This window comes from Taudactylus pleione, unplaced genomic scaffold, assembly GCF_031769625.1.
Source record: "Taudactylus pleione unplaced genomic scaffold, aTauple2 ptg000130l, whole genome shotgun sequence".
Taxonomy (NCBI): Eukaryota; Metazoa; Chordata; class Amphibia; order Anura; family Myobatrachidae; genus Taudactylus; species Taudactylus pleione.
The window spans coordinates 614,221-632,500 of record NW_028284532.1 but is presented as its reverse complement, the minus strand read 5'-3'; the positions used below and the strand labels follow the sequence as shown (position 1 = coordinate 632,500).

Below are 18,280 nucleotides of genomic sequence, written 5' to 3'. Positions count from 1 at the left end.
AATTGAAGAAGAAAAAGGACTACAGGCTGTTAAATATTTTATGGATCAAAGTACTTATAGTGAGGATCTAAAAGTGTTCATCCTAGAAGCTCTCTCTTTTATTCTAAAAAACAATTATTTTTATTTCAATGGTACATTTTATTTACAAATATTGGGCACCGCGATGGGCACCAAGTTTGCCCCTAGTTATGCTAACCTCTTTATGGCATATTGGGAAACTTTAAATATAGACCCAATAAAAGGAGGAGGGGCAAACCTGGTGTCCTGGTGGCGTTTTATTGACGATGTACTTTTTATTTGGAGAGGGGAAATTACCCATCTTAATAACTTCTGTGAGATTTTAAATACAAATAGTTTTAATATCAATTTGACTTTTAATATCAGTAAAACCGAATTGGTTTTTTTAGATTTGGTCATTTATATTGATGATGGAATGATTTGTACAAAAACCCATAAAAAAGTGACTGATTCTAATTCCTACATTGAAGCCAATAGCGAACATCAAAATAGATGGCTTGAAAATATACCATTGGGACAGTTTAAAAGATTAAAGAGAAACTGCACAAATGAAAGCACTTTAAATCTACAAATTGAAGAAATGACTGAACGATTTAAAGTAAAAGGTTATTCTGACTCCTTGTTGATGAATGCTAAGCAACAAATAGGAGAGGTTAAGAGGGAAGACCTCCTAAAAGATAAATCAAAGGAATCTAAAATTAATAGAAAAAACAATTATGAGTGGGCTTTTATCACACAATATGGTGCCCACCATAAACAAATTGAGAAAATGATTGGGCAATATTGGGATGTACTTAAAAATGATCCTGTTTTAGGTGAAGTACTACCCATAAAACCAGTTTATATATATATATATATATAGAAGAGCTCCATCCCTTAAGGATAAATTAGTTAGGAGTGTCTTGCCCGAAACAAACCAATCCAGCGAAAGGAGTAAAGGCTTTCATAGATGTGGTAGCTGCTTGATGTGTAGAACCACCGCATCAACTAATATGAATAATAAAAAGATTACTGAGTTTACAGTAAATGGCACCACATATAAAATAAAGGATTTCATCACATGCCATTCAAGATATGTTGTATATCTTTTAGAATGCACATGCGGTTTGTTTTATGTTGGAATTAAGAATGTCCGAACACATCTATAATATTCGGAAGGGTTTGAATATACATTCCTTCTCGGACCATTTCTTAAAAATTCATAATAAAAATGAAAATCATATAAAAAAAATTTTGGGTATCCAAGTAATTAAACCACATTGGCGGTCAAAGGATATGGAAAAACGTTTGGCCACCAGTGAAATGAGGTGGATTTTTAATTTGGATACACTTACGCCTAAAGGCTTAAACCTTGATTTTGAATTGAAATGGTTTTTAGATTAATTTTATATATTTCAATGTTTTTTAATGTTTTTTAACATTTTCTCATTTTATTAATTATTATATTTCTCTTTTATCTATTTATGATTCCTCTACTACTGGGAGCGGTGTACAATTGTGTTCCACTGAGGGAGGGATGGACCCTGCCGGAATACAAAGTACGGCATAGCTTTGTTATCAGTGGAACACACTTACATGGATACTTCAAGTTCGCTGAAAAACCCCACAAAGATGGCCGCGATTGGAGCCTGGTATTCACCCCCTAGCATTTCTTTGGTGCAGCAACAGAGAGAAAAAAATATCGCGCTGTGGAACGCATATAACTTCCGTTTTTCCAGGAAGTTGTAATAGATGGAACGCAAGCAGCTTCCTGTTAAGACCGGAAGTGACGTCATCGTGATGTTTGCCGCGAAAAAAGCGGGAATTGGAGGACCAATAAGAAATTATTGCAGGGGATAAATAGGATCTGCCTTTTAATCACAAACTACCTTTGCCTGAGGAAGGATCCTGAGAGGTCCGAAACGCGTTGCAGGAGGTGCAAGTTTGTGAATCAGGAGGAACGTCTTTTGGGATCCTGTTGCCATTTGGACTACTATAAAGTTTTCTGCAGTGGTACCGAGCTAACTTTGGCCCGGGACCCTTTGCTCATTTTTAGCATTAAGCCACCGCAGCATCTCCACTTGGTGAGATTTTAACATCTTGGATCCCGATTCCTTCTTTATATCTATGTTATGAATGTTCTTGTTTTTAATCTATTTTTTTCTGAATAAATGATATGCATAAAATACCCATCCAATAAAATGATATTTCCCTTCCTAATTTAAGGCATTACATGCAATTAGCGCTATCCAAGACACACTTTTCTGTTCCGTGTGGGGTCCCGCCATTGCGCACCCCTCCATGCCGCAGCTGCATAGCAGCGAGCTGTCTCACAGCTCCCGCAACCGGCCGCACTCACACTGTGCGCTGCTACAAGCAGCGCACATGTTCCTAAGTTAGAAAGTAAAAAAATAAAAAATTACAAATAAAAGTAAGGATAAAGCTACCTACAAGGGCTGCGTAGCAGCCCATCCAAACGTGCCCTATGCCTCAGGCACGTAAAGACAACTGGAATTGTGGGATTGCAGGGGGGAGGAGCATAGGATTTAAAGCTACAGTTTTATTAAGTGCCAGCTCCAGCCCCAATCTACAATCCCATGGTCCAGTGTCCCCCAGCCTTGATGAAGGAGAAATACATGCAGAGTCCAAAAAGGCAGTCAACAGTCAAAGGGTTAATACAAAAAGCAAGCAGAGGTCAAGCACAGAGATCCGATAATAAATACCAAACTGCAGGCACAAGCACAAGGCTGACAAGGTAGAACCTAACATCTGCAAGGTGAAAATGGCACCGAAGGTATTTATGCAAGTCCCGGTCAATCAGTTACTGAGTGGAATCATGTGACCCACATAAAGTGCTGCTGATCATCTGTGATGGTAAAATAGCAATGATGAGCCTAGCAAGGATAATGAATAAACTGTAGCAGAATCCGTCAGCTCAGGAAAGCAAGGTTAATATGGTTGCCTAGCAACCTCAGTACACTAAAGGAAAATTCATCTACATGCTGATGAAAACCAGGACAGAAGCAAGCTGTGTGGCACTGACACCTTTCTCTCATAGCCAACATTAACTTTTTCAGCAATTCGTGCTACAGTAGCTCTTCTGTGGGATTGGACATAAACGAGCTAGTCTTAGCTCCACATGTGCATCAATGAGCCTTGAACGCCCCATAACCCTGTCGCCGGTTCGTCTTCCTTAGACCACTTTTGGTAGGTACTAAGCACTGCATACTGGAAACACCCCACAAGACCTGTCATTTTGGAGATGCTCTGCCCAGTAGTCATCTAGCCATCACAAATTGGCCCTTGTCAAAGTCACTCCGATACTTACGCTTGCCCATATATATATATATATATATATATATATATATATATAATATAAAGTTCCTGGGGTCAGACTAATCTCTTGCACCACTGGACGGATTTTGATGGGGTTTTCACTATTCTATACAGCATTGGTCGGGTTAGGTGTATGAACCATTCATCGGTGACAAAAGGAAACAGTGATGATTTTACTGAAGCAGTCACAGAAAACAAATCTAATCTTACACCAAGTTGAAGTATAGTAGCTGAAACAGCAAAGTGAGAGCCAATCAGAGCGAGCAATGTGCCCTGTTGCTTAGCAGCAGCCTAGAGTGGGGAGGGAGTCAGGGACTGCAGCAGGACCACGTCTGAGGCAGACAGAGAAAGAGCAAGTAACTGTGCATCCTGGTAAGACCATGCTGCACTGCAAGTGGGGAAGATTTAAAATGTGCAGAGAAATTTAGATTTGGGAGGGGTGTGTCCAAACGGAAATCTTAATTCCAGTTTAAAAATAAAGCTGTCCAGGCTGTATTTGTAGGCTACATGCAAAAGTAGCCAGTATTTACCCCACATGCGAAAAAGGTAAGTATTTGCACTCCTTGCATTGCAACATGGTTTGTCCAGGTACAGAGTTTCTTGCTCTATCTTACTCTACTGCCAAATCTTAATCAGGCCCAGAGAGTGAGAGAGAACCCATGAAAATGCCCTGATGCAGTCACAGTAGCTAGGAAGGATCCAGGGGAAGCATAGCTATCAGGAATTTAATAAAAACAAAACAACCATGCTGCTGATAATGCTTAAATACAAATTTCTCATCCATGATCCTCCTGCCCTTCCCAGCACATCCCAGAGGCCAGTCCCCAGCCAGCTGCAGGGCACCAGCAGTGGCGGTTGTGGTGACACTGGTGAAACGCAGGGGGCAGGAGTGAGAAGCAGGGGGTTGTGGTGAGATGCAGGGGGTTGTGGTGAGATGCAGGGGGCTGTGGTGAGATGTAGGGGGCTGTGGTGAGATGCAAAGGGCTGTGGCTAGAAGCAGGAGTGACAAGCAGGGGCCTGTGGTAAAATGCAGGGGCCAGTAGTGAGAAGCAGGAGACTACTATGAGATGCAGAGGGCAGGAGTAAGAAGCAGGGGCCTGTGGTGGGATGCAGAGGGCTGTGGTGGGATGCAGGGGGCTGTGGCTAGAAGCAGGAGGCTATTATGAGATGCAGAGGGCAGGAGTAAGAAGCAGGGGGCTGTGGTGACATGGCGTAGGTAGTTATGAGATGCAGGGGGCTGTGGTGGGATGCAGAAGGCTGTGGTGGAATGCAGGGGGCTGTGGCTAGAATCAGGAGGCTATTATGAGATGCAGAGGGCAGGAGTAAGAAGCAGGGGGCTGTGGTGGGATGCAGGGGGCTGTGGCTAGAAGCAGGAGGCTATTATGAGATGCAGAGGGCAGGAGCAAGAAGCAGGGGGCTGTGGTGGGATGCAGAGGGCTGTGGTGGGATGCAGGGGGCTGTGGCTAGAAGCAGGAGGCTATTATGAGATGCAGAGGGCAGGAGTAAGAAGCAGGGGGCTGTGGTGGGATGCAGAGGGCTGTGGTGGGATGCAGGGGGCTGTGGCTAGAAGCAGGAGGCTATTATGAGATGCAGAGGGCAGGAGTAAGAAGCAGGGGGCGGTGGTGACATGGCGTAGGTAGTTATGAGATGCAGGGGCCTGTGGTGGGATGCAGAGGGCTGTGGTGGGATGCAGGGGGCTGTGGCTAGAAGCAGGAGGCTATTATGAGATGCAGAGGGCAGGAGTAAGAAGCAGGGGGCGGTGGTGACATGGCGTAGGTAGTTATGAGATGCAGGGGGCTGTGGTGGGATGCAGAGGGCTGTGGTGGGATGCAGGGGGCTGTGGCTAGAAGCAGGAGGCTATTATGAGATGCAGAGGGCAGGAGTAAGAAGCAGGGGGCGGTGGTGACATGGCGTAGGTAGTTGTGAGATGCAGGGGGCTGTGGTGGGATGCAGAGGGCTGTGGTGGGATGCAGGGGGCTGTGGCTAGAAGCAGGAGGCTATTATGAGATGCAGAGGGCAGGAGTAAGAAGCAGGGGGCGGTGGTGACATGGCGTAGGTAGTTATGAGATGCAGGGGGCTGTGGTGGGATGCAGAGGGCTGTAGTGGAATGCAGGGGGCTGTGGCTAGAAGCAGGAGGCTATTATGAGATGCAGAGGGCAGGTGTAAGAAGCAGATGGCTGTGGTGACATGGCGTAGGTAGTTATGAGAAGCAGGGGGCATGACGAGATGAAATTGCTCCAGTGCGAAGCCGTGGCGGGTCACTAGAATAGATATATTTCTAGTTCAACTATAAAGTTCTCATACAAAACAACATTACCAGAAAAGGTATTCCTTATTATCAAACCTCATCAAGATGATATCAATACAACCCTATGGACATGCAGCTGGTACCAGCTTCAAATATACAGATGTGTCCTTACACATCTTTGCTGCAGTCAAGCTAAAAAGCTCTGAGACTTTGCTAGAGCCAGTCGTGTTTTTTGCCGAAAATGCGCCTAAATCGCAATGCGACTAGGACACACCAGCAGAGTGTGCTGATTAATTTCATATGACACTTGTACATCCGTGTGCGACTGAGTCTCTGAATCTGTATACGAAGTGCTACAATGTAGAGCCCGCAGTGTTTTCCATTCCAAGTTCCATTGTGGTTCATATACTGACTCAGGTGTCGCATACCAAATTAATCAGCACAGTCTGCTGGTGCGTCCTAGTCGCATCGCATTGCATCTTAGATGCATTTCCTGAAAAAAAAAAAAAAAAAAGACGCCCAACGCTAGCAGAGTAGCACCGGACCTGACGGATAACTCACACCAGGCAAGTCGCGCTTTGTGGCGTATTCAGGCTAGATATATGAGGACACATCTGTATGTAGCAAAGGCCTGTTAAACCCTGTATAGATTGTGTGGTACAGTGCATTATTCCTTCCTCACATTAATTTGTCAGTGTGATAAAAAAAAATTAGGGAAATATTCTGACCTTCTTCCAAAGTGCCAGGAACTGGGATGACAACATGGGAAGAGTGGCTTTTGTCCTCTGTCACTGTACCCTTTAGGAACAAGAGGGGAATGCAGACTGACATGTGAAAGGATTCACATAGGAGGATAATGTTACATTTTCAAACATTCTGTTACAAATTGCAAAGATACTAAAAGCTAATTTTACAAGTCTCTAATGAAACCCTCTCTAATGTGGGAGAACATGTCGGGGCAATAATTGAACATTAAAATGAGTTACCATTAATAAAAATTAATTGCCATCATACATAAATGAACCATTGAGAATGCTCCAGCGCCATGGTAGCGATGTCCCCAAATAAACGAGAGAATTTAATTAGCAAAATCTTAAGGGTCACATGACCATCAAGGAGTGTTGTTCTGTGTGCACTGTGCAGGTAACTTTGACTCCTAATACATAGAGCAATATAAACCTCAGCAGTAAGCTGCCACCATTCCCACACACATTCTAAGCATCCCTTAGTTATTCAATAGGATTCTAATACAGCTATATATAAACAATATTGCACACAATTATAAGTACATATCGGTAGTACTGTACAAGCAGTTGGGCTGACAGAACCACACCCTACGACTACCTAATCCTTGCAATTACCAACTTGTTTTTTAGGACAATACACAAATTATATTAAAGTTAAATAGATTTGTTAGAATTGCCAATGAATGGAATGTTCATGCATTACGATCGGCAATCCAGCTATTTCAGACACATACAAGGAGATTTCCGCATGAAGGTATGTATTTTAACATACGGTCCAATCATGCTACTCAAGGGATGAGATAAAAGATCATCACTTAATTTGGCTAAACATCCAGGTGGCGTAATTGGATGTGATCTGGCTGACAATCGACCAGGTTGAATGGGCAGGAAACCTTTGCCCTTATTTACATCTGGTAGAGCAGTCAGATGAGTAGGCAGATAGCGGGCATATTCTGCCACGCATGTTAATGAAATGATCTTTCTATGCAATCAAGATATAGCAGTGCAGGCCGATTGGAGCCACCTGTGCCTTGATATTAGGCCAACTGCAGTAACTTGCTTATCTGGTTGGATTACAAATTGTCTCTCACATCTATGACTGATTAAAGCCATTTTGTATCTTATCTGACTCTAATTAGCTACATAACCTGTACAATGTAGATATGTCACTACCTAAATGGGCGAGCTGGAAAGTGCAGCACTGCCAACTTCTCCTTCATTCAGATTCTCTCTATTACCGTGTTTCCCCGATAATAAGACACTGTCTTATTTTTTGGGGGGTCAAAAAAAACAGGATTTTGGTACTTACCGTTAAATCCATTTCTCCGATTCCACAGGGGACACTGGAGCTTCATGACAGTGGGTATAGACGGTGGGTTGAGTTGAGCCTGGCACTTTAAAAATCTACAAGTGTGACTGGCTCCTCCCCCTCTATGCCCCATCAGCCCCAGTTTTAAAGAACTGAGCCCGAGAGGAGACGGAGAACAGACTGAAGAACAGAGAAGGAGAACAGGAAAAGAAACAATCCAACATACTGACACACTGCAAGAACACAGCAGGCTGCAGTGATAAACAGTCACACAACGAAAACAGACCAAACTGCAATAGAACTGAAGCAGAACAAGCAACTGAGAACAGGCAAGAAGCACTGGGTGGGCGTCCAGTGTCCCCTGTGGAATCTGAGAAATGGATTTAACGGTAAGTACCAAAATCCTGTTTTCTCCTTCATCCACTAGGGGACACTGGAGCTTCATGACAGTGGGGACGTCCCAAAGCTACCCTCCTGGGGGGGAGAGTGCTGAACGCCCTGCAAGACACTACGACCAAAATTTGAAGCAGAAGCCGCAAAAGTGTCAAATCTGTAGAAACGTACAAAAGTATGAACCGAAGACCACGTCGCTGCCCTACAAAGCTGCGAAGCCGAGACACCTCTACGTGCCGCCCAAGAAGTACCCACAGAGCGCGTAGAATGCGCAGAAATGGATACCGGCGGTGGTCTAGCAGAAACAACATATGCCTGACGAATAGTCAGACGAATCCACCTGGCTAAAGTTTGTTTAGACGCAGGCCAGCCACGCCGATTAGCATCATAAAGGACGAACAGAGCCTCTGATTTACGTAGCCCCTCAGTACGGGACACATAAATGCGAAGTGCCCGAACCACATCCAAGGAGTGAGAATCCCCAGAAGAGTCCGACAACGCTGGCACTACAATCGGCTGATTCAGATGAAAACCTGAGACCACCTTGGGCAAAAAGGAAGGCCGGGTACGAAGTTCCGCCCGATCTTCGTGAAAAATCAAGTAAGGGGAACGGCAGGACAAGGCTCCAAGTTCAGATACATGTCTGGCCGAAGCCAGGGCCAATAAAAGGATCATCTTCCAAGTCAAATACTTCAATTCCACCTCCTGCAAAGGCTCAAAGGTGGATGACTGAAGAAAAGATAAAACAAGATTCAGGTCCCAAGGAGCCGTGGGTGGCACAAAGGGGGGCTGAATTCTAAGTACCCCTTGAAAAAAGGTCTGAACCTCCAGAATCAGAGCTAGGCGACGCTGGAAAAAAATAGAAAGAGCAGAAATCTGCACTTTAAGCGATCCCAAGCGTAACCCCGCATCGAGGCCTTTTTGAAGAAAAAGAAGAAGACGTGGTAAATGAAACGAGGAAGTGGAGGATCCACGACCTTCACACCAGGAGATATAAGCCCTTCAAATGCGATGATAATGCGCTGATGTTACCGGTTTTCTAGCCCTAAGCATGGTAGGAATGACCGACCTAGGAACTCCATGGCTTCTTAGGATGGTGGTCTCAATAGCCACGCCGTTAAACGAAGCCGCCGTAAATCCGGGTACACACATGGACCCTGTTGTAGAAGGTCCGATCGTAGCGGAAGAGGCCAAGGTTCGTCTGCCAGAAGGAATAATAGATCGGAGTACCAAACCCGACGAGGCCAATCCGGAGCCACTAGAATGACGGTGGACGACTCTCGTTTGATCCGCTTGAGAATCCGAGGGAGGAGCGGAAACGGTGGGAACAGGTACACAAGGCTGTACGGCCAAGGGATCAGTAAAGCATCCGCTCCCACCGCTGCCGGATCCATGGTCCTGGAGCAGTAAAGGGGTAGTTGATGATTTATCCGAGATGCCATCAGGTCTATCTGTGGTTTCCCCCATCTGCAAACCAGTTGATGAAAGACCTCGGGATGAAGGGACCACTCCCCGGGATGAAGATCCTGACGACTGAGGTAGTCCGCTTCCCAGTTGTCGACTCCCGGAATAAACACTGCGGAAATGACCTCTACGTGTCTTTCTGCCCACAGAAGGATGCGACTGGCTTCTCTCATTGCCATCCGACTGCGGGTTCCTCCTCCGATTTATGTATGCCACTGCCGTGGCGTTGTCGGATTGTATCCGAACCGGAAGTCCTCGTAACAGAGGAGCAGCCTGTATCAAAGCTCTGTAGACTGCCCGCAGTTCGAGAACATTGATTGGTAAGAGGGACTCCTGCTGCGACCAAAGCCCCTGGAAGTGATTGTCCAGAACCACCGCTCCCCATCCGCGGAGGCTGGCGTCCGTGGTGACCAAGGTCCAATTCCAAATTCCGAAGCGCTGACCCGCTAACAGATGCTCCGTCCGAAGCCACCAGAGCAAGGATATGCGGGTCCGGGGAGACAGACGCACCAGCCGATGCATCTGTAGGTGGGACTCGGACCACTGAGACAGAAGATCCAGTTGAAATATTCTGGAGTGAAATCTGCCGAATTGGATGGCCTCGAAGGAAGCCACCATTTTCCCCAGGAGACGGATGCAAAGATGCACAGATACTTTCCTGGGTCTGAGCACCAGACGAACCAGCTCCTGTATGGCTATGGCCTTGTCCCTTGGCAAGAATATACGAAGCAGAACAGTGTCTAGAATCAGTCCTAGGAACTGAAGTCTCTGGGATGGCATCAACTGAGACTTCTGGAAGTTCACAATCCATCCATGTTGAATGAGAATCTGATGTGTAAGGGACACTTGGTGTAAAAGGACTTCTGCCGTCGGAGCCTTGATGAATAAATCATCTAGGTACGGAACTATCGTCACCCCCCGAGAGCGCAAGTGAGACACCATGACGGCCATCACTTTGGTGAATACCCTGGGAGCTGACGAGAGACCGAATGGCAGGGCCTGAAACTGGAAATGAGCTTCCCTGATGGCAAATCTGAGGAAAGCCTGGTGAGGAACCCAAATTGGGACATGCAGATAGGCGTCCTTGATATCTATCGACACCAGAAACTCTTCTGCCTCTAGTCCCGCAATGACAGAATGGAGAGACTCCATCTTGAACCTGTGAAATGAAAGATACTGGTTCAAGGTTTTCAGATTCAGAATGGGTCTGACTGACCCATCTGGTTTCGGAACCACAAAAAGGTTTGAGTAAAACCCTTGTTGTCTTTGTGCAGTGGGAACCGCCACAAGGACCTCGGCCAGCAAAAGTTTCTCGATCGCTTGATGCAAAATTAGTTGCTTTAAGGGATCGACGGGCAAACCTGTTGTAAAATAACTCCCAGGAGGAGTGAAAACGAACTCGATCTTGTATCCTTGAGATACCAGATTTCGAACCCAAGTGTCTGGAGAAGTCCGTCTCCAAACCTCCGAGAAACGCTGGAGGCGAGCCCCCACCTTCGGATTTCCGAGATGGGATGGGAGCCCGTCATGCCACAGGCTTGTCTGCTGGCTTGGGATCTGGACGGCGGGCAATATTTGCTTGACGTCCTCTAGCCCGGCCTCCTCGCCCCGCTGAAGACGAACCTCGCGATCGTCCCTGAAATCTTGCAGATGCTCGAAAGGAACGAAAGGAAGGTCCCCTAAACGAGCGACGCGGAGGAGGTGCTGATGAAGGTAGAAAAGTAGTCTTACCTCCAGTGGCCAGCGAGATCCATTTGTCCAGCTCTGGACCAAATAAAATATCGCCTGTGAAAGGAAGAGCTTCCACTGCTCTTTTTGACTCCGCATCCGCTTGCCAGGCACGAAGCCAAAGTGCCCGGCGAGCAGAGACCGCCGAAGCAGAAATCCTAGCGCCTACCTGGCCGATATCTCTGGAGGCGTCTCCTAAGTATACAGCAGACTCCTGAATATGTTCTGCCAAGGTAATCAGATCTGCCCGCGGAGTGCTGGATCGAAGACCCTCAGTCAATTGTTCCGCCCACTTTTCCACAGCCTTGTTGACCCAAGATCCTACCAAGGCCGGCCGGAGAAGTGCACCCGCGGCTGTATAAATGGATTTCAAAGTGGTTTCTAATCTCCGCTCTGAGGTTTCCTTCAATGTAGTAGCTCCTGGAACAGGTAACGTGGTCTTCTTTGACAACCGAGAAACCGAAGAATCCACAGGTGGCGGGGTCTCCCACCTCTTCCTATTTTCCATAGGAATGGGTAAAGAGAGAAAAAACGCTTAGGAATCTGGAATTTACGGTCTGGATTCTGCCAGGCTGCCGTCATCTGTTCGTCCAACTGGAGAGAAACAGGGAATGTGACGGCCATCTTCTGTGACCTGGCAAATAAGGAGTCTTCTAACGATTCTGGAGCTTCCTGGCCAGAAATCTTAAGAACTTCCCTTACCGCTAGAATGAGTGCGTCAATACCTTGCAATGCCTCAGGTTCTTGTGAGTAAGTCTCTACGTCTGATTCGTCCAGCATCTCCCCTTCCTCCTGAGACGAGTGATCCGCTGCAGAATCCTCATCTGACTGGAGAACTGCCGGAAGAGCCCTCTTCTTAGATGAGCGACTTACCGTAGCTTCAGGAGCTTTAGACGCAGAACCCATCGCTTGAGCAAGGCTACTCACCGAGCGGACTAAATTCTGAGCCCACGCTGGTTCTGCTAGAAAAGAAGGGTGAGATGTGCTAGGTAGATCTCTGGCAGCCTCCCGTTCCCTACGGGAAGCGGCTAATTCAGAAGAAAGGTCCGCCATGACCCCTGCCAAACTATTTATGAAGGAGGGAGTGACAGACTGCGTGTTAGCACTGTCTGCTTCACACGTCTCGCACAGGGAAGACCCTTCGGAGTGAGCATGGGTAAATTTCTTCCAGCTTTTGTGATGCAGTTTTTTCTGTCCTGGATGTCATCATGTACTCACAGACAAGCACCACATACAACTCAGGAATGCAGAAGGAGTATAGGGAAAAGCAGAATTACAATAATAATGCTACTCAAGTATGGGAGCAGACAGAGCAATAAGGGAGGAGCAGAATTTCAATAATAATGCTACTCAAATTGCAGGCAGAGCAGTATAGTAGGAGCAGAATTTCAAGAATAATGCAACTCAGTAACAGGGGCAGACAGGCATATAAGGGAGGAGCAGTCAATAGGACCAGAAGGTAGTTAAAACCACCTTCTGTAATTACAGACCCCCTGTAGAAGCTGTCAGATTCTCCTCTCCCCCTCCGCTCAGTGCCTTCAGGGAATGTTCTCTGAGGCGCCACTCCCGTTCAGAGCGCGCCAAACTAGCCCAGGCAGTGAAGGAGGAAGAGGAGGAGGGACCTATAAGCTCCTCCTCCTAATGGGCGCCGCTATTGTATGCGCGCGGCATACACTTATCCCGTGGGGACGTTCATCCGACTGGAGATACAGACCCCCTTATGTGTCCCCACACTGACAGCGGGGGCCAGCGGCACGACCGCCGCCAGTGATAAACGTGCCGGTGCCTTTTACACAAGCACCGGCACGCAGAGGCAGGACCGCTGTGAGCGCGCCTACCTAACAGCCAGCGCCGGTGTTCTATTGCAACACCAGCGTGGCACTGACAGCCGCGCGCTGTATTCAGACCCAGCAGATTATTTACACCTCTCCTGCTAGTCAGGAGAGGTGTGCTACTTACCAGAGCGCTGGGCAGTGAGGGGAGAGCGGGGACCCGGACACAAGCCAGTGTTAGCTGTGGCAGGCCCCGCTGAGTCTGATGACTCCTTCACTGCCAAGAGGCAGCCTCCCCTCCATAGCGTGACCGGACACAGGCTGCAGTAGCCGTGTGGTCCCCTCTCTGGCGGCTCTGTCACAGCCAACAGTCTGCCTGTCCTCTTGCTTTGTTTTTCTTTTACAACTTTTATAAATTTAAAGGGCTGGAGACAGCCCCTGTGCACCGGCTCTACTCGGGCACATTCTAAAAACTGGGGCTGATGGGGCATAGAGGGGGAGGAGCCAGTCACACTTGTAGATTCTTAAAGTGCCAGGCTCAACTCAACCCACCGTCTATACCCACTGTCATGAAGCTCCAGTGTCCCCTAGTGGATGAAGGAGAAACACCATAGGGCTTATTTTTGGGGTAGATCTTATTTTAATTAACATTGACAGCAGTGCCCCTTATGCAGGCCTCCTCCCTGTAGCAGTGTCCCTCATGCAGCCTCCCTTGTACGGTAGCAGTGCCCATTATGCAGCCCCCCTGTAGCAGTGTCCCTTATGCAGCCTACCTTGTACGGTAGCAGTGCCCCTTATGCAGGACCCCCCTGTAGCAGTGTCCCTTATGCAGCTTCCCTTGTACGGTAGCAGTGCCGCTTATGCAGGCCTCCCCCTGTAGCAGTGTCCCTTATGCAGCCTCCCTTATTGCAGTGCAAGCCCCCTGTAATTGATCCCCCACCCACCAGTACAGTACGGTACTTACCTGACTCGCCGCCATCCGGGATGTCCCTCTCACTTACGCGCTGACTGGATCTAACATGATCCAGCAGGCGCGGCCGCACAGGATCCTCAGCGCGCGGGTGACATCATGACGTCACCCGCGCACTGCATGACTGGGAACACTGGCCTCTGAAGAATTCCCAGCTCAAAATGGGGATTTTGGTAGGTCTTATTTTCAGGGTAGGGTTTATTTTTGACCGGGTTACAAAAGTAAGGGTAGGGCTTATTTTCGGGGTAGGTCTTATTATCGGGGAAACACGGTATTACTTACTAAAGCTATTCTAATCATAAATACACAAACACCGAACAGAAAGTCACATTTACAGGCAAACACTTAAGCTGCATACACACACGATTTTTTGAACGATTAACGTTTAACGGTAATCGTCTGAAAAATTTGTTCACTTTCTGAGTCAGACGATGAACGATAATCGTTCATGCGCGTCCACGTTTGTAGTTCAGTCAGACTTGTCAACTCAAAGATTTTCATTAAGGGAATATGCAAAAATCGTTTGTAGTTCAGAAAAATCGTTCATTACACTTTAAAAAATCTGACAGAAAATCGTTCATAAAATCGTTGGTAACAAAATCGTTTTGTGTGTATGCAGCTTAACTTCTCCTTCATTCAGATTCTCTCTATTATTACTTACTAAAGCTATTCTAATCATAAATATAATACACCCATACCTGACAGAAAGTCACATTTACAGGCAAACACTAACTTCTCCTTCATTCAGATTCTATTATTACTTACTAAAGCTATTCTAATCATAAATATAATACACCCACACCGGACAGAAAGTCACATTTACAGGCAAACACTAACTTCTCCTTCATTCAGATTCTATTATTACTTACTAAAGCTATTCTAATCATAAATATAATACACAAACACCTGACAGAAAGTCACATTTACAGGCAAACACTAACTTCTCCTTCATTCAGATTCTATTATTACTTACTAAAGCTATTCTAATCATAAATATAATACACATACACCTGACAGAAAGTCACATTTACAGACAAACACTAACTTCTCCTTCATTCAGATTCTATTATTACTTACTAAAGCTATTCTAATCATAAATATAATACACCCACACCTGACAGAAAGTCACATTTACAGGCAAACACTAACTTCTCCTTCATTCAGATTCTCTCTATTATTACTTACTAAAGCTATTCTAATCATAAATATAATACACATACACCTGACAGAAAGTCACATTTACAGGCAAACACTAACTTCTTCTTCATTCAGATTCTATTATTACTTACTAAAGCTATTCTAATCATAAATATAATACACAAACACCAGACAGAAAGTCACATTTACAGGCAAACACTAACTTCCCCTTCATTCAGATTCTATTATTACTTACTAAAGCTATTCTAATCATAAATATAATACACCCACACCAGACAGAAAGTCACATTTACAGGCAAACACTAACTTCTCCTTCATTCAGATTCTATTATTACTTACTAAAGCTATTCTAATCATAAATATAATACACCCACACCTGACAGAAAGTCACATTTACAGGCAAACACTAACTTCTCCTTCATTCAGATTCTATTATTACTTACTAAACCTATTCTAATCATAAATATAATACACCCACACCAGACAGAAAGTCACATTTACAGGCAAACACTAACTTCTCCTTCATTCAGATTCTATTATTACTTACTAAAGCTATTCTAATCATAAATATAATACACCCACACCTGACAGAAAGTCACATTTACAGGCAAACACTAACTTCTTCTTCATTCAGATTCTATTATTACTTACTAAAGCTATTCTAATCATAAATATAATACACCCACACCGGACAGAAAGTCACATTTACAGGCAAACACTAACTTCTCCTTCATTCAGATTCTATTATTACTTACTAAAGCTATTCTAATCATAAATATAATACACATACACCTGACAGAAAGTCACATTTACAGGCAAACACTAACTTCTCCTTCATTCAGATTCTATTATTACTTACTAAAGCTATTCTAATCATAAATATAATACACAAACACCTGACAGAAAGTCACATTTACAGGCAAACACTAACTTCTCCTTCATTCAGATTCTCTCTATTATTACTTACTAAAGCTATTCTAATCATAAATATAATACACATACACCTGACAGAAAGTCACATTTACAGGCAAACACTAACTTCTCCTTCATTCAGATTCTATTATTACTTACTAAAGCTATTCTAATCATAAATATAATACACAAACACTGGACAGAAAGTCACATTTACAGGCAAACACTAACTTCTCCTTCATTCAGATTCTATTATTACTTACTAAAGCTATTCTAATCATAAATATAATACACCCACACCTGACAGAAAGTCACATTTACAGGCAAACACTGAGCAAGCGCTTATTACCTGGTGTCTTTTCACAATGTCTTTAAGCTTGCTCTGCAGCTTTGAGTCTACATCTGCATGAAGGTATATATTCGGTCTGGATAAACAGTTATTCTGTGGAGTTAATAAAAGGAATCATACATTATTAAATCAATATCAGATTTGAACAAGGAATAGCATTAGTTGTGCTCTTCTCTCTCCTTTGTGCAATACATAACTGGCAGTAAGAAAGAACCAGTAAAAATATGAGATATGGTAAGAACTTACCCTTGTTATCTCTATTTCTACGAAGTCCATAGGGTTCCACAGGATACCTTGGGGTATAGGTGTGACGTCAGTCGCTGGGCACCATAGAGTTAAGCTTTTCAGCCTCCCAGGATGCACTAGGGTCCCCCTCCTATACCCCGCCCCGAGCCAAGGCACCTCAGTTAGTTATCAAGCCATAGGCCGGAGGAGGAGAAGGAAGAGAGAGAAAAAAGATCTGGACACATACAAGAATCACATTCTCACCAGAGGGAGACGGAAAACCGGTGACCAGAGCAAAGCCCATCTGCAGCACAGGTGCGACAGGGCGGGAGTCCTGTGGAACCCTATGGACTTCGTAGAAATAGAGATAACAAGGGTAAGTTCTTACCATATCTCATATTTTCTACTTCAGGGTCCATAGGGTATCCACAGGATACCTTGGGGATGTCCCAAAGCAGTATCCTTTAAGGGTGGGGACGCTCCTGTGCAGAAAGGAGAATCCGCCGCCCGAAGGAAGCATCCTGAGAGGCGAAGGTGTCAAACCTGTAATACCTCACGAAGGTATGGACAGAGGACCAAGTAGCAGCCTTGCAGATCTGAACTGCCTAGGAACCAGTTCGAGATGCCCACGAAGGACCCACAGACCTAGTGGAATGAGCCTTCAGAGAAGGAGGGACCGGTAGGCCTTCATGAAGATAAGCTTCAGAAATAGCCATACGGATCCAGGCTGCCAAAGTTTGCTTTGAAGCAGGCCAACCCTTTTTACGGAAGCCATAGAGGACAAACAAAGCGTCCGACTTCCTAAACGAAGAAGTGCGGTCAACATAAGTCCTTAAGGCCCGCACAACATCCAAAGAGGCCTCACCCACGGAAAGGCCGGAACAACTATTTCCTCGTTAACATGAAACTGGGAAACAACTTTGGGAAGAAACTCGGGCCGAGTGCGGAGCACTGCCCTGTTCCCATGAAAAACCAAGAAAGGGGGTCTACAAGAAAGAGCCCCTAACTCAGAAACACGTCTGGCCGAAGCAATGGCCAGAAGGAAAACAGTCTTAGCTGTTAGCCATTTAATATCCACTGAGCCCAGTGGTTCAAACGGCGGTCCTTGGAGAGCCCTCAGGACCACAGCCAAATCCCAAGGCGCCACAGGTGGAACAAAGGGCGGCTGAATACGGAGAACACCTTGCATAAAGGTGCGCACATCCGGGATTGTAGCAATCCTACGGTGAAACCAGACAGATAGGGCCGAAACCTGTACCTTCAAAGAAGCAAGGCGAAGCCCATGATCTAGTCCCGCTTGCAGGAAGGCGAGAATCCGAGACAGACGAAACTCCCGCGGTGCATAACCTCTCGGTCGACACCACTGGAAGAACGTATGCCACACGCGATGGTATATCCTCGCGGAAGACTGTTTCCGAGCTCGTAACATGGTACGCACCACAGAGCTGGAAAACCCCCGGGACCTCAGCATGGCCGTCTCAACAGCCACGCCGTCAAAGACAGCCGAGTCAGGTCCGGGTGAAGGCAAGGACCCTGAGACAGAAGGTCCGGTCGTAGCGGCAACCGCAGAGGACTGTCCACGGACAGACCATGAAGGTCTGAGAACCAGTGCCGTCTGGGCCACGCGGGAGCTATCAACAGGAGCGTCCCTCCTTCCTGTTTGAATTTCCGGA

General features: G+C 45.8%; 1 protein-coding gene across 5 annotated transcripts in view; it reads right to left on the bottom strand.

Annotated features, from left to right (window-relative positions):
- Positions 1-18,280, bottom strand: part of SMARCC2 (SWI/SNF related BAF chromatin remodeling complex subunit C2) — a 116,590-nt gene that overhangs the window by 84,775 nt on the left and 13,535 nt on the right. For all 5 annotated transcript variants that reach the window (XM_088473049.1, XM_088473052.1, XM_088473053.1 and 2 more), the window contains exons 5-6: positions 16,383-16,475; positions 6,310-6,379 (exon numbers count right to left, since the gene is read on the bottom strand). In XM_088473049.1, coding sequence (XP_088329175.1) covers positions 6,310-6,379; positions 16,383-16,475 — 163 coding nt within the window. The remainder of the gene's footprint in view (positions 1-6,309; positions 6,380-16,382; positions 16,476-18,280) is intronic.